Below are 15,867 nucleotides of genomic sequence, written 5' to 3' on the forward strand. Positions count from 1 at the left end.
AACCAAATAAACTGAAAATTAAAAAGAAATGGTAAATTACAAACTTTCATTTGAGTCATGATACCCGTATAGTTTCATGTATCTTATCTATAGCTTCAACATGAACTTGTTTAACAGTGTCTTCCTATCAAAACAACATTTTTACATGCCCAGTATACATACCTGTGTATCTCAGGGCTCTTTTGCCTGGCACTATGTTCCTCAGTGGCTTTCTGATATGACGTGAACCTCTCGTTTAGGGTCATTGAAGATGATTTGAAGTATTGCTCTGTTGATTTAGGAGAAACACTGCCCAATTAGTTACCTTTACCTTAAGAGGAATTTTCAGTTGTGACAGAAGGGCATGTAGCAGGTGAATAGAAAATAAAAATACTCAAGAAACCTAGCAGAAGAGAATCAAGTGTTACAAAGAACTCCTACCCTGTCCCATGTAACTTCTTGCACCTCAACAGGTAACTGATGCAAAGTTCCTCACAGGTCTCTGTCAATATTACATATAATCCAAGAACAATAAATATACTAAGTCAAGAGTCTCTAATTCCATTTCAATAATGCACTACACTTCCTCAAATAGAACAAAAGGCAACAATACGTGAATGTCCTTAAGCCTTGCCAATATGAACCAATGAAGTTAACTTCAAGTAATCATTTGCAGAAAACAAACAATACTAAAATAACTTGCAAAGCTTGTTTTAATAAACTGATAAAATTATTTTGGCAATAACTATGTTGTTAACAAAAACTAGATTTAAGAAAAAACTGAATATTGGCACTTCAATTGGAAAAATATTTTTTTACATCAAGTAACACTAATTACTCCAAAAATCTGGCATCTTGGCAAACCTGACAGTACATTTGATATTACTGTCTTGTCTTTTAACAATTTTAAAATTAGTAATATCAACACCAATTCTTTTTTAAACCATTTCAAGATATGCTGTTGATGTAATATAGAAAGATGTATAAAGTCATGAAATGTTACATTACGAAGCAAGCTATCTGCTTAACAGGTCAACATACATCTGTGTCAACTTACCGCCCAATATCCAGCACATGTCTCATAACCAATCATTAAAACTTGAAATGGCCACTACCAGGGTAGTGCCTCAATCATAATTCCATGAAACCCAGGAATTTGAGCTAGCAACTCAGTTTTTATGCCATTTTTGCCAGGAAGACAGAAGATTCAACTTTGCCTGTATCTTTCAACAGCTATTTTACTTTGAAACATGGATTTGCCATTTCAAAACATATTCCAGGACCTAGTTACAATGAAAAAGAAAACATCACTGGGCATTTTCAGCTCTATACGAAGTAAGAGCTGTTCAGATCGGTTGCACAATACCAATAATGAAACATAACTACAGTTCTTTTCTTTAAAAAAAAAGAAAAGGAAAAAGGAAAAATTTATCAAAACCTGATCTCAAAATTCAGCAATAAATTGTAAAATGTAGAGACAGGTAAAAAAAAAGTGAAAAAAGAAAAAATGTTAATGTTTCATATTCTATGCACCACAGTAATATGGTCATAAATTGGTTCATAAATCTAGTTATAGCCAAATAGCAAAACTTGTTTTACTATATTTAAATAATTACAGTAAAAAAGAAATTCATTAACTCTTCACTATTTTGAAATATCAAGTGCATGAAGAATTCCTGAGTGACAAGTTTCAGCTATGAGTTGTTCTCAGGTCCAAAGACAAACTTTTCAAAAACAGCTTTTCAGAGCAACAGCCACGGAGATTCCTGGGTAAGAAACCTACTTCAAGGTAAACTCCCTTGCAAACACAAAAATAAAATAATAACATCTATTTGCCCAAAAAGTCACATGCTAAAATCTTTGAAAATTATTAGTAACTCGAACTAAAATTAAGACACTGGTGAAAAGAGAACATCACTACTTCAGCTGAGAAGAACATCCTTCATCCCAGGACCTCAAGGAATGTCACCATTATTATCCTTAGTCACTCACTACTCACAGTATCACTACTTACCTAACATACTTCTAAATTTCTGGAACTTTTTTCCCCCTTTAAAAATCCTAATAAAGTTTTCTGATTTATCATATAAAAAAGTAAAATATTATAACAAACTAAGTAATACAAAATTAACACAGAAATACTGTTTTCCCCTCCCCACTGGTTTCAAGTTTCTTTAAAGGTTAAAAAGAAATTCTTCATAATAGTAACAACATCGCACCACTTTGTTATAAATCTATGCCAAGAGTACATTAATACAAGTCTTATGAATGCAAACCAAGATAATCTGCAAGCACTCTGAACTTCAAAGACAGTATTATGGCACATTACAAAAAGACTTTCAGCACTATATAAATCTGTATCATTTTTATCATGATACCGATTTTCAGGGTATGTTTTAATTTTACTTACATTTCACTTATTAAACATTAAAAATCACTTTATTAAATAGGTGTTAATGTTAACAAGACTGGTATCTCATTTATGAAGTGCTATTTATACAGAATTTTAATAGAGTCTACATAGAGCCCTAGGGTGCATTATTATTATGCATAGCTGTTAATTTTTTAACTTGCAAGAAAAATATAATCCACAATACTAAACATACCTTTAACATGATGAACCAAGGACACAATGTGTTGAATAAATGACTCAGATGTGCTTTTGCTGGCCTGTGGCAACTTAATGTGGTCAAAGATGGATCGGAATTCTTGCTCCTTCTTGACAGAATGGACAAGTGTACTAGCAAGCAGCCTGTCTTTAGTCAAGGAAGCAGGTCTGGAGCATATCGGTAACAGACAGACACATACAAACAAAATATACCATTGGTTTGAATATGAAAATGGGAAGTATGGTCAGAAAATAAGATAATTAACTGCATTATTAACTAACCACCCACAGATTATTTATTGGGGAGCAATATCGATTACCTGTTAGAATCATCAAGAGGAACAGGTGCCATTTTGAGTTTGACTTCAGGACGATGAGAATCACTGGCTATCATTTTGATCCTAAGTGGGCTCTCTTCTCTGAAGGTAGACTTTTCTCGTGCATCCAGATTCTTGTGTAGAGGGGGACTGTAATCAAAGAGGTCTTTGAGCTTTTCAGACTTTACCTGCTCAGGTGACTGAGTTTCTTTCTTTACTGTTATTCTCTCAGAATTTTTGTCGTCTTCCTTGTGCTTATCTTTTGCAGTGCTAGGCCTTTCCACTACATATCCAGTCTCTTTAAGTTTGTAATTTTTTTCTTCTCTAAATCCATCACTTTCTCTATTGCCTTTCAATGAAACTTTGGACTTGTACTTGGGTCCTTCCTCCTCAGTATTCCGGTGAGACGAAGTAGCAAAATTTTTACCCTGATCTGCAAGAACTGACTTCCTGAACTGTCTATAATCCTCTGTCTCCTCTGTGTCATCCCCTTCTGAATCATTAAACTTTTGTTTTCCAGATTCTTTATCACTGAAGTAATCTAGAACTTCCTGATCTTCCCATTCTCCCTCTGCCCTCCCTTTCTCTGATCCTTTCTCCTTTGGAGCCTCTTTATCCCTAGTATTACCCCTATCAAGCAGGAATACTCTAGACTCTTCATCTGTGAACCTGTGAATAAGCAAAGAAGAGGATGGTAACTCTGGATTGCATTCATTCTGGACTACTTACATACTTAACTGTGCTCCCCAATATCACAGGGCCAGTTATAAGAGGAAAAAACCCTACTGAAAATTGCTTTTTTCAGATTCCACTTATAGAAAGCATTAAAAGCACCCATAAAGCTTATGTGCTAAGTTTTTAAATAAATGCACATATTAAGACTTCTGAAGTTTAAAAAAAGTAAAACCATTCTCAAAAACTTGTTCTATTTACTCATAGTTCATAATTATGCACTAACAAATCCAAATTTTCACAGAACTTAAGTTTAACTTTTGAGACTAAGAACCACTAAAAACTTATCTGTAATACATTTATCTGATACTTAAAATATACTTATCTATTTAATATATTTATCTATTTGAATTCTACTCATGATTATACTCAAAATTTCACTCTTTAATATATCTACTAATATAAATAAGAGTTCAAAAAAGTGGACTTCAATGTAGTTAATACTAGATATTTCTATCTAAATCACAAGATAATTCATATATATACTTTTCAGTAGAAAATGATTTCTGGCAATATTAAGTAGAAACTACATATCAATTCAATAAAAAATTAATTTTAGGTTGGGAAGCACTAAACCATAAATAGAAAGCTTGCTGTATTTCCTCACTTGAAACCAACCACATTACCTTAGCAATCCATTTTCATTAAGGAATCTTTAGCAATGCTTAAAATTAGCATTTAGACCAAGCATCTTTCTGAAATGTTATTAGAGTCAGTAAGAAATACCATTTATTACCTTTTCTACAGTCAGGAAGATTTATTAAAAATTGGCAGCTGGACTATTTATACTACCACACAAGAATATATAACTGCATTATTTTATGTAGGTCACATTATAATGATGAAGAAGACAAAATAAGCTTTCAATGCTTTAACACTTATAAAATTAATCTCTGTAAGCTTTTACGATTTTTACAGGTTAACCATTAGTTACGCTTTATGCTACTCAACTTCTCATTTACATTCTTAATTCTGGACTTAAAAAATGGATGAAAAGGAAGAGTATGAATTAGCTTCATAAACATTAAAAGACTTTACAATCAACTTGGAATTTTTTATAAAAAGAAAGAAGTCACGAGTAAAAATACTTAAATACACATCACAATGCAATTTTAAAACATAAATCCAAACAGAATTCAGAGAAATATTACTATTATGATCTAAATTCTCTTAACTCTTACCTTTTTAAGAATTTTCCTGTCTTTGCCGTTTCCTGATCTCCACCATCAGGATAAAATGAGGAACGTCCCCTAGCCTCATCTCTTGGAGCATTCTGCGGTGTGATTGTCTTGGCAGGGCTTCTTCGTGAAGGGATGTGATGAATTGGACTATTCTGAGAAGGGCTGTATCTACTTGATCCATTTCCAACAGAACCAGACCCAGATCTTTCAGGACTATGCTGAATGGAATGTGAATGCTGAGAGGGGGTGTTTTTTGCAGAGTGTACTGTACTGAGCATGGGGGCATCAGAGCAAGATGAACTCTGACTAGGTGGTGTAGCAATTGGTGAAGGACTATGGGGTGATCTGGGGCTATTATCATAAGCTGAAAGGCCAGGCCAAATATCACCAGATGTGGCCGATTTATTAAACTCATCAATAGATTCAGACGGGTCGTGTTCAAATGTATCTTTCGGTTCCTCCTGTGATTTATTTTTCAAAGGACTCTCTTCTTGAGGTTCCCCTTCAGCTTTTTTGGTTTGTTTTTCCTGAGACCCTCGTCTTTTAGAGACAGGAGACTTGCTATAAGGGGACGAAGAACGAGAAGAGGATGATCTTGGAGACCTAGAGGATCTATATGATCGGCGAGATCTGCTTCGGGACCTCTGAGAAGAAACGGATCTTCTTTTTGGACTCCTGGAACGTGAACGACCTCGTCGAGGACTCCTAGAGTGTCTTCTATTCCAAACAGGTCTATATCCACCTCGATGATATCTACCTCCTCCTCCTTGATAATACCCTCTACCCCTTCCTCTGTACCCATAAGGTCGTCTCATTCCTCTATTATTTCTGTAATCTCGACGATAATCTCTAGAATAAATTCGATCTCTACTACGAGATCTTGAATACGTCCTGGAACGAGACCTAGAACTAAAAATGAAATAAATATCAATGAAAGAAAAATAACCTATTCCATTGTACCATTCTGACTGAATATATTATACAAATAAGTTGTCAAAGATAATAATGTATTTTTTTTTCAAAAAACCCTCATTTATACAAAAGTAAAAGGTTACTATTTTCAATGAAGAACATCTCAATTCTAAGGTAAATATCAAGAAAACAGGAAAAACTGACATCCAACAATAGGACACACTAACAAATTACACGTATGCAGGCACTTAACGTGGTAATGTCAAAAGAATATGTAATGCCATGGAAGAATATTCATTAGTGAAATACCACTGGCTAAATGCATATGTAATAAAAAGTTAGGCCAAGAAAAATTCTAAAGAAAAATTAGAAACTAATATTAATTCGTAATGAGATTATGGTCATTTATTTTTAACTTGTAGTTTCTATTTTCCATGCTAAGTATGTATTACCATTTAAAGAAAAACACTCAGTCAATCATTTTTATATAAAAGAATAAACCTATTGAGACCTCAGAGTCAGAAACAAGAAACTATGAAATAGTATGCAAAGATTGTTTACTGCCAAATAGTTCTTACATTATCCAATTCATGTCTTAACATTACAACAATTCCCCTTTATCTGCAGAAAATTCATTCAAAGTTTCCCCAGTGAACTAATTCTAAACAACAGATCCACTCACAGGGTTCTTGGAGACTAAAACATGTTAATGAATTTAGCACTTTGCCTGTGTAAGCAATCTGTAACTGTTAGCTGGTATGATTATTATTATTTAAAGAGGTAAAAGCGCAGTAATTCACCTGTATCTCTTCTTCCTTGAGTGTGATCTTGATCTTGATCGAGAACTGGACTGTGATCTAGACTTTGATCTTGAAGAATGTGATCTAGAATTGGAGCGACCCATTTCTTTTCTCCTAGGCAAATGAGAGGGCAAAAAAGGTTAAAATCACAATGCAAGAGAAGTAGTTTCTATTATTTAACTTATCTTCAGTACAAATTAAATTTATAAAACATAAGTTTCTCAAAGGATATTACCCATCATTATTCAAGTGAGTACTTAGACAATTATCCCTAACTAAAACTGTATTTTCACCTGCATGGCAGGTATTGTAAAGACACAACAGAAGATTTCTATGGACTTTTCCACTTATGTGCCTCAATCCAAAAAAAGGCAGCAGCTGCAGAAGTCAAAAGAGCAATGACATCAGACTGCAGCAGTACGTTAGATGTTATTCCATGCCCAATACAAATGCCTACCTCTCCTGTAAAAAAGATAAATAATATCAGAGTATTACAGATAACAAACCTGGAAAAAAATACAAATGACAGAATATTAAAAAAGAGAGTAAACTACCCAGCTGTCATCATAAGTGCTTTATGGCTTTGAAATGGGACTAAATTGACCACTCCATGTATACAATACTGCTTGGAATGGTGATGGATAAGTCTCCTAGTAGAATAAAGGTCACTAAGTCTCTGAACAGCTGGAGCCCATGGCTCTGCTTTCAATAGTCATGACTGTAGAATAAAAAGGGACTTATGTGACAATGCCTAGTTCATCCTGTAGCTTTCTGGTGAAAGATGAAAAAGGATAAAAGAAACTAAAGAGATTGCTGCAAGAAGAGATTGAGACTGCAAGAAAAAGAGAACTTGTACACCAATATCCTAACTTTTCTAAATACTAGCTAGTATCTACTGCAAAATCAGACCTCACGGAAATCAGTAACAGGACTAACTGATTTATAAGATCTACTCTTTACAAAATTAAATCTACACGTCTCCCAAGTTTATTCCTGCTAAAACTATTTTCAAATTTTCGCTAACTTACACAAAATAAGTATTTTTTCCAAAAAAATCAACTCACTAAACTTTCCTAATAGCTTGCACCTGCCATGTATTTAAACCATTTTGACCTAATTAGACTTTGCTCAATATCATGAAAGTTTTTGAAAAGTACTGAGATGAACTAGAAGAGGCAATGATGTCTGCATAGTTCCTCACCAAAAAAGCCACATAAATGACAAACTCAATGGGTTTCAAATAAATATTTATTCCAAAATAAAACACAACTGTCTTCAAAGAGACAAACACCAGCTTCATCTTCTCTCACTCTTAATTCTAAGTGAGTTAAGATATAAAGACAGTACCTTCCTCAGAGATGTAGTGAGGATTAAATGAGTTGATACCTGTAATATTCTTAAAACAATTTTTAGCACATAATAAGCAATCAAACCTAATTACTTTAACACCCATGTAAGGGGGAAAAAGTTAAGTTATGGAACTCCTCTTGTATGCATAAAAGATAAGTTAAATAAGCAGAGCTATTTTGTTCTGATTATTTCTGAATAACTGTGTGCTCTGAGTCTTTAAGTAGATGTGTTTATAGAAGTAGAAGCAGATACACTACTAGAAACAGAAGTGAATCTTTTCCCTAAAACTGTTAAAATCTGGCTTACTTCATACAAGTCACCATAACAAAAGTTGCAGACCATATCACTTATAATCAGTCTAAATCATTAAGTTCAGAAGTCACATTTTCTTTAAAAAGTCCAAACTGCAGACTAGAAAAACTAATCACCTACCTTGGGTTTTATGGAGGATCAAGCAGTCAACTGAAGTCTTTGAGATACTGTAAGATTCCTCCTGGAGAGAATGTTCTGAGAAATTAAATTCCTAGCAAAAATAAAAAATAAAAAAATTTGAATTATGGTAAAAAAAACCCCACTATTTACAACATATTACTACTCAGCACTGCAATAAACCCTTAATAAAGGTACTAAATATTTCAGGAACAGGATACTGAATCAGGAAATAAATTTTTAACCATAAAAGCTTAAAGAAATTTAACTTTTGTTTTAATAAGAATGCAGCAGTGCATTATGAAACTGCAGCACCTTTAATTCAAACACTTGAGTTCTAATTTTAGCAATCTGGGCTTTAGAAAACAGAAGCTATACTGTCATCCTATCAGAAAATTCCAAAGTGGTTAGCCTAAGTGGCCATCTTGGTACATCAAAACATGTTATGTATCTACAGTAGGGGTTTCCCTCACAGCTCAGTCGGTAAAGAATCTGCCTGCAATGCAGGAGACCTGGGTTCAATCCCTGGGTCAGGAAGATCCCCTGGAGAAGGAAACTGCAAACCACTCCACTATTCTTGCCTGGAGAATCCCATGGACAGAAGTGCCTGGCAGGCTACAGTCCATGGGGTTGCAAGAGTTGGACACAACTTAGCGACTAAACTACCACCATCTACAGTTAGTATTCATAACACTACAATTTATAACAACTACAGTATGAGTTTACTTTAATGCTATTTATCTTATTTTCTCCTGGCCACTTTCTTTCATATATTCAGTTTCATTTGAAGCCAATTTTTAAAATTAATGTAACAGCCATCATAGTAACTCTAATAATTTTGTGCCTAAAAGCATTTTGATATATATACAGATGTTTCAAAAAAAAAAAAACAGCCAGTAGATGAAACAAGTATCAAGTGGAAGCCAGGGCTCTTCCTAAACTAATTTACATTACTATGCAAATAAACTTAAGTTATACACAAAGTATTAAGCAGTTTCAGTATCTACTGAAATGCTTATTAGCCTTACGAATAAAATTCAGTTATTATTAATTATGGGGCTTCCCAGGTGGCGCTAGTGGTAAAGAACCCGCCTGCAATGCAGGAGACACAAGAGACGTGGGTTTGTTCCCTGGGTCAGGAAGATCCCCTGGAGGACAGCATAGCAACCTACTCTAGTATTTTTGCTTGGAGAATCCCATGGACAGAGGAGCCTAGAGGGCTACAGTCCATGGAGTCACAAAGAGTCAGACACGACTAAAATGACTTAGCACACATTATCAGCTATGTACAAAGCATAGTCAAAAATATGAGGGGATCAGAAACTAAACAATACAAGACTGTATGTGACTGCTGCTGCTGCTAAGTTACTTCAGTCATGTCCGACTCTGTGCGACCCCATAGATGGCAGCCCACCAGGCTCCACCGTCCCTGGGATTCTCCAGGCAAGAATACTGGAGTGGGTTGCCATTTCCTTCTCCAGTGCATGAAAAAGTGAAAGTGAAGTTGCTCAGTAGTGTCTGACTCTTAGCGACCCCATGGACTGTAGCCTACCAGGCTCCTCCATCCATGGAATTTTCCAGGCAAGAGTACTATACTCAAGTAATTCATAAACCAGTTTAAGTGGAAAAAAACCCCACATTAATATGAAAATCTGTCTTATCAAATTATCAATCCAATGAAAAAATGTAATAAAAATGGAAACACAAAGTAGAAGAAATAAGATCAAACTGGTAAAACAAGAATATAACCCCTAAATATACATGGCCTTAGAGCTAAGGGAATTATTTGATTTTTAAGATAGGAAGAAGGAATAGGAACCTAGCAAGTACAGGAAATATAGCAAAACAGAAATTAGCAAAAACAAAAGATCATGGATACATTAACAAAAAGATTTCTAAAGTACTCCTATGTTTAGTTTTAAAAACACTAGATCCCCCAAGTGGGCAGAGAAAAACTCTCATCTTTTAAACTGATAGGTTGTTATGAAACTTGATTCTGACCAAGAAGTCCAATACTACTGATTCACTGCTGGAAGTGATACAAGGCTCATTTTAGCCAACACTTACCCCAAACAATTCTAAAAGGCTTATTTTAGTTTCTGTATACCCAAAGAACCAATTGCCAAATCTCTCTTTACTCCAAGTCATGATTTTCTCAAGTACCAAGAAAATATATGCTAGAAATAGAAAAGTGAGGAAAGAGGGGCTGTAGGCTGTTAGCCTAGCAGATATACCTTCTTGTTCACGATCAATGAATATATTCAAGCATCCATACCAAGAACTCAATGATCATACATAAAATACAACACATAATACATTTAATAATATATAATATACATTACAAATTAACATTTAATACCATGTTAATATTTAAGATAGTACAAAGACTGTAATCAGCTTGCCTTTTTTCTAAGTTAAAGTCTATACACAAAGCACTGTGTTATGTATTATGGGAGACATGACAGGTCCCTACCCTGCAAAAAACAACTAGAGAGGAACTAGAAATCAACAAATTACTAGAAATTAAACTAAACATCAAACACGTGCCAAGAACTGTGCTAGGTGACTTTAAATAAAATTATCTTATTTAATCCTCATAATCTCGTAAGCTACATATTTAACCCCACCTTTCAGATGAATTTAAGGTTTCATAATTCGTATGAATTTAAACAAAGGAGACTATCACAAGCCAGACACTATTACTGTAGGAAATACAGCACTTTAAGTGAGACATTAAGTTCCCTTCTCTGCTGGAGCTTATTTGTTCAAGCTAGGGGAAGAAAGAAACCAAAGAACACAAAGTGATGTCAAGAGATGGAGAGAAGGACTACTACAGTGGGTCCTTGAACCATCTTTAAAGAGACAACAGTCAAGTTAAAGAGAAGGAACATTGCAAAGATCCAAGAAAAGCATTCTAGGCAAAGGACACAAACTTAACCAATTCAAGACAAACTTGTAAGAAGGTTGAGGTACTGTAATCAATGAGAGGGTACAAGACAAGGCAGGAGACAGGAAAGCACTAAATCAAATAAATAAGGAGACCAGAGTAGAGTCGAGATTTTACTCTAACTGTAATGGGAAGGTCCTAGAAGGGCTGATTAGGGAAGTGTCACCATATTATTTATTTACATTTTAAGATGGCGGCTGTATAGAGCATGAACTACATAGAGAAAAGGGAAACAAATTAGAAGGTTGAAGTAGCAGTAAGTACTTGAGCCGAGTCTTAATTTTAGCATATTCAGGATGTCAGCTCCAAATTTTTGGAAACTACTGCTATTCATATCTTTAATAATCCTAAAAATACCTCCCATGACTTTTACTCCAACTGACTAGGTTCAAAATTCTGGCTTGACAATTAACCAGCTACCCAACTTTGGACAAATTACCTTAACCTCTTTCAGCTTCACTTTCCACAAATATAAAATAAAGCTAATAACAGTACTTACTCATAGGCTTAAGATTAAATGTACTAAACTAATACATGGAAATGATTTATCTGGTACATGGTATATATTCAAATGTTAACTGGTCTGAAACAGTCTTAACTGAAATTTATTAATTTCACTTCAAATGATTAATATTTAATATTTTTGGCATAGCATTAATCAGCACTATTAAAAAAGTCAAGAAATGCTTAACAGGGCGTGAGGATGGCCAAGTGCTCTAAGGCTCCAGACTCAAGAAATGCTTAATAAAATGAGTGGAATTTTGCTTTAAAACACTCCAGAAAAATGGAATTTGAAAAAGAACAGATTTCACATGTATAACTGAATCACTTTACTGTACACCTGAAACAAACACAACAATGTTAATCACCTATACTCCAATATAAAATAATTTTTAAGCACCCTCAAAAAAAAGTAAATAATGTTAAAGTTGGTAAATGCTGATAATTATTAAGCCTAAATAACAGTTCAATAGTCTACTTTTGTGCTTGAATATTTCCTTAAGAAAAAGCTTAAAAAAAAAAAAAGGTTTAGTCACAAATTTTTAGTTCTGTGTCCAGCTCCTTGTCAGCCTACTTTAGAAAAAAAGCACGCAGAACTGAGAAAAAGAATACCTGCATTTCAGACCAGACTGTGCCACTCCCTGGTTCATGTGGTCCTAAAAAGTTTTCTACCTTTTTTGGCCTCCTCCTAGTATATGCTTGCTCCTTGGAAGAAAAGCTATGATTAACCTAGACAGCATATTAAAAAGCAGAGATATTACTTTGCCAACAAAGGTCCATCTAGTCAAAGCTATGGTTTTTCCAGTAGTCATGTATGGATCTGAGTACTGGACTGTAAAGAAAGCTGAGCGTCAAAGAATTGATGCTTTGGTATCAATGAAGACTCTTATTTAAAAGAGTCCCCTGGAATGCAAGGAGATCCAATCAGTCTATCCTAAAGGAAATCAGCCCTGAATATTCATTGGAAGGACAGATGCTGAAGCTGAAACTCCAATACTTTGGCCACCTGATGTGAAGAACGAACTCATTGGAAAAGACCCTGATGCTGGGAAAGACTGAAGGCAGGAGGAGAAGGGGACGACAGAGGATGAGATGGCTGGATGGCATCACCGACTCGATGGACATGAGTTTGAGTAAGGTCCAGGAGATGGTGGGGGACAGGGAAGCCTGGTGTGTTGCAGTCCATGGGGTTGCAAAGAGTCGGACACAACTGAGCGACTGAACTGAACTAGTATATAGAGAAATACTAGATCAAGTAAAGTTGAAGGTTTGAAAATTCCAAAATAACACACAAATGTCAACCTGTATTATTATTACATTAATGTTTGTAGACTTTTCTTCCAGCTGGGGGCAAAGAAAATATTAAATACTTAGTATCAAACACTGGACTGGTTCCAAATTGGGAAAGGAGTACTATATCAAGGCTTTATATTGTCACCCTGCTTATTTAACTTCTATGCAGAGTACATCATGCAAAATGCCAGGCTGGATGAAACACAAGCTGGAATCAAGATTGCCAGGAGAAATATCAATAACCTCAGATATGCAGATGACATCACCCTTACGACAAAAAGCAAAGAAGAACTAAAGACACTCTTGATGAAAGTGAAAAGTGAAAGTGAAGTCGCTCAGTCGTGTCCGAATCTTTTCAACCCCATGTACTGTAGCCTACCAGGCTCCTCAGTCCATGGGATTTTCCAGGCAAGAATACTGGAGTGGGTTGCCATTTCCTTCTGCAGGATGGAAGTGAAAGAGGAGAGTAAAAAAGTTGGCTTAAAACTCAACATTGAAAAAATGAAGATCATGGCATCCAGTCCCATGGGGAAACCATGGAAACAGACTTTATTTTCTTGGGCTCAAAAATCACTGCAGATGGTGACTGCAGCCATGAAATTAAAAGATGCTTGCTCCTTGGAAGAAAAGCTATGACCACCTTGGACAGCATATTAAAAAGCAGAGACATTATTTTGCCAACAAAGGTCCATCTATTCAAAGCTATGGTTTTTCCAGTAGTCACAAATGGATGTGAGAATTGGACCATAAAGAAGGCTGAGCATGGAAGAACTGATGCTTTTGAACTGTGGTGTTGGAGAAGACTCGAGGGGCCTTGGTCTGCAAGGAGATCCAATCAGTCAATCCTAAAGGAAATTAGTCCTGAATATTCACTGGAAGGACTGAAGGAAGCTCCAACACTTTGGCCACCTGATGCGAAGAGCTGATTTCATTAGAAAAGACCCTGATGCTGGGAAACAGTGAAGAAGGAAGGAGGAGAAGGCATTAAAGAGGATGAGATGGTTCGATGGCATCACCCATTCAACGGACATGGATTTGAGCAAGCTCTGGGAGATGGTGAGGATAGGGAAGCCTGGTGTGCTGCAGTCCATGGGGGTTGCAAAGAGTTGGACGCAACTGAGCAACAACAACAACGTTTGTAGACTTTTTTCCAGCTGGAGGCAAAGAAAATATTAAATACTTAACATTCTGAGGTTAACACTGACAACCACTGTTTAAGAAACTTGAATTGAAAAATGAACAAATTCATACCCTACAGCTATAACCTAAACATTTACACTTACCAGTAAGAGACAGTTGGACTTCCCAATTCCCTTATCCGCTTCTTTGTCACTTAATAAATCACTGTAAATTACACAGCTGTGGTTGTTGTTCAGTTGTAAGTCGTGTCCGACTCTTCCCATTTACTGCAGCATGCCAGGCTTCCCTGTCCTTCACCAACGATTCTGAATGTAGCTTCTGGAAAACCCTAATACAAAGTTCTATATATAATAAAAGTGAAAAGACTTTCCATTTCTATTAATGCAAGTGGTCACTCACATAGCTAATCTAGTATAGGTAGCCGCCCATATTCAATACACTGAACTAAACCTGAGCCTACCCAAGTCACAAGTTTTTAGCGATCTGTCTTCAAGTCCTGAAACACTACTGCTCTTCCAATTCAAGAATCAGCTCTAGCCAAAAAATTTCCTTTGCCACAATTATCTGAATCAAGGGGGATTCCCATGACCACCACAAGGTAACAATGAAAGTGTGGTATTCTTAAAACAAGATGCTAACTGCCATCAGTAGACAGGCTTTACTTTACTCATCTAAAGTGAGTTATTTCGGACACACAATCCTTTCATTCAATTACTTATCCAAAATTGTCTAGGATCACATAAAACTGCAAAAAAACTGGTAGCGTTTCCTCCGATGTAAAGGTTCTTTGTCTAAACGGTAGCCCAACCATTCCAACTATAGTCCAATCTGAATGAGAATTCACAGTGAGAGATAAACTGTTTTGCCTTTTAATATCCCCAAAATTTAAGAGGCGCTGCTGCACAAAAAAATACAAGACCGAAGGAGCTAATCTCTGTACGTCATTTTTGGTCATATCTGCCTCCAAATATAGTTTCAATTTTTTTCACTTCTAAAATTCTCTATCTCTCTATATATATAAAATAAATTTAAAAGTTTGACTTAGAAAAGTAGTTGGCAGCACTGCTGCTTGATTCTGACAAAGATACATCTTAAAACTTAAATAAAGCCAACCACCGGCTTTATGATGGCCAAGTCCCTAACCTCAACTCACCACTCCCATCCATCCATTTATATCACCAATCGCGGAAGCAACTTTTCTAACAAGGTACAATGGATAAATCTGCAAGAAGGACGTGGCTTCTTGGGTACTGCAGAACTGCCCTTTAGCCCCGGAGGTGGCAGGGCCGTCCTTACATCCATCGGCAGAGGCCGCTGCCCAAGCTAGTAACTAGGTACCAACTCCTAGAGTCAAGACTGCACTCTTGCTTCAAATTACAGTTACCAGGGGAACCCGAAGAAAATTTTCCCGCAACCCAGAAAGCCGGAGGCGGATGCCGGGGTCAGAGCGCGGAACAAGACCCTAGGACAAACTAGAGTAACAAAAACAAGGCTTAAACCGACCGGGGGCGTGAAGCCGGGGAAAAGGAGTTAAAAGACGGCGCGAAAAGGGGTTAATCTACCCAACGTACTTGGTTGCAGGTTAGTTTTGTCCAAGCCTCTCAGGCCGGAAAGAAAAGGTGGCGATTCCAGCCAATGAGAAGCGAACACACACAAGTTGCACCTCGGACCGCCTGAG

General features: G+C 36.1%; 1 protein-coding gene across 49 annotated transcripts in view; it reads right to left on the minus strand.

Annotated features, from left to right (window-relative positions):
* BCLAF1 (BCL2 associated transcription factor 1) overlaps nt 1-15,867 on the minus strand; it is a 31,547-nt gene that overhangs the window by 15,201 nt on the left and 479 nt on the right. For 12 of the 49 annotated variants that reach the window (XR_014065038.1, XR_014065052.1, XR_014065050.1 and 9 more), the window contains exons 2-7: nt 8,312-8,402; nt 6,530-6,643; nt 4,818-5,726; nt 2,908-3,573; nt 2,586-2,755; nt 163-268 (exon numbers count right to left, since the gene is read on the minus strand). Coding sequence is in view for 30 of the 49 variants with exons in the window: in XM_081528781.1 (XP_081384907.1) it covers nt 163-268; nt 2,586-2,755; nt 2,908-3,573; nt 4,818-5,726; nt 6,530-6,633 (1,955 nt within the window). In the remaining 19 variants the exon portion in view is untranslated. Of the gene's footprint in view, nt 1-162; nt 269-2,585; nt 2,756-2,907; nt 3,574-4,817; nt 5,727-6,529; nt 6,644-8,311; nt 8,403-14,332; nt 14,531-15,867 lie in introns of all 49 variants that reach the window. The other 37 variants (XR_014065051.1, XR_014065036.1, XR_014065048.1 and 34 more) reach the window with 11 other exon arrangements.

Source organism: Giraffa tippelskirchi, chromosome 9, assembly GCF_054371585.1.
Source record: "Giraffa tippelskirchi isolate mGirTip1 chromosome 9, T2T-mGirTip1v1.2.pri, whole genome shotgun sequence".
In the NCBI taxonomy this organism is placed as follows: domain Eukaryota; kingdom Metazoa; phylum Chordata; class Mammalia; order Artiodactyla; family Giraffidae; genus Giraffa; species Giraffa tippelskirchi.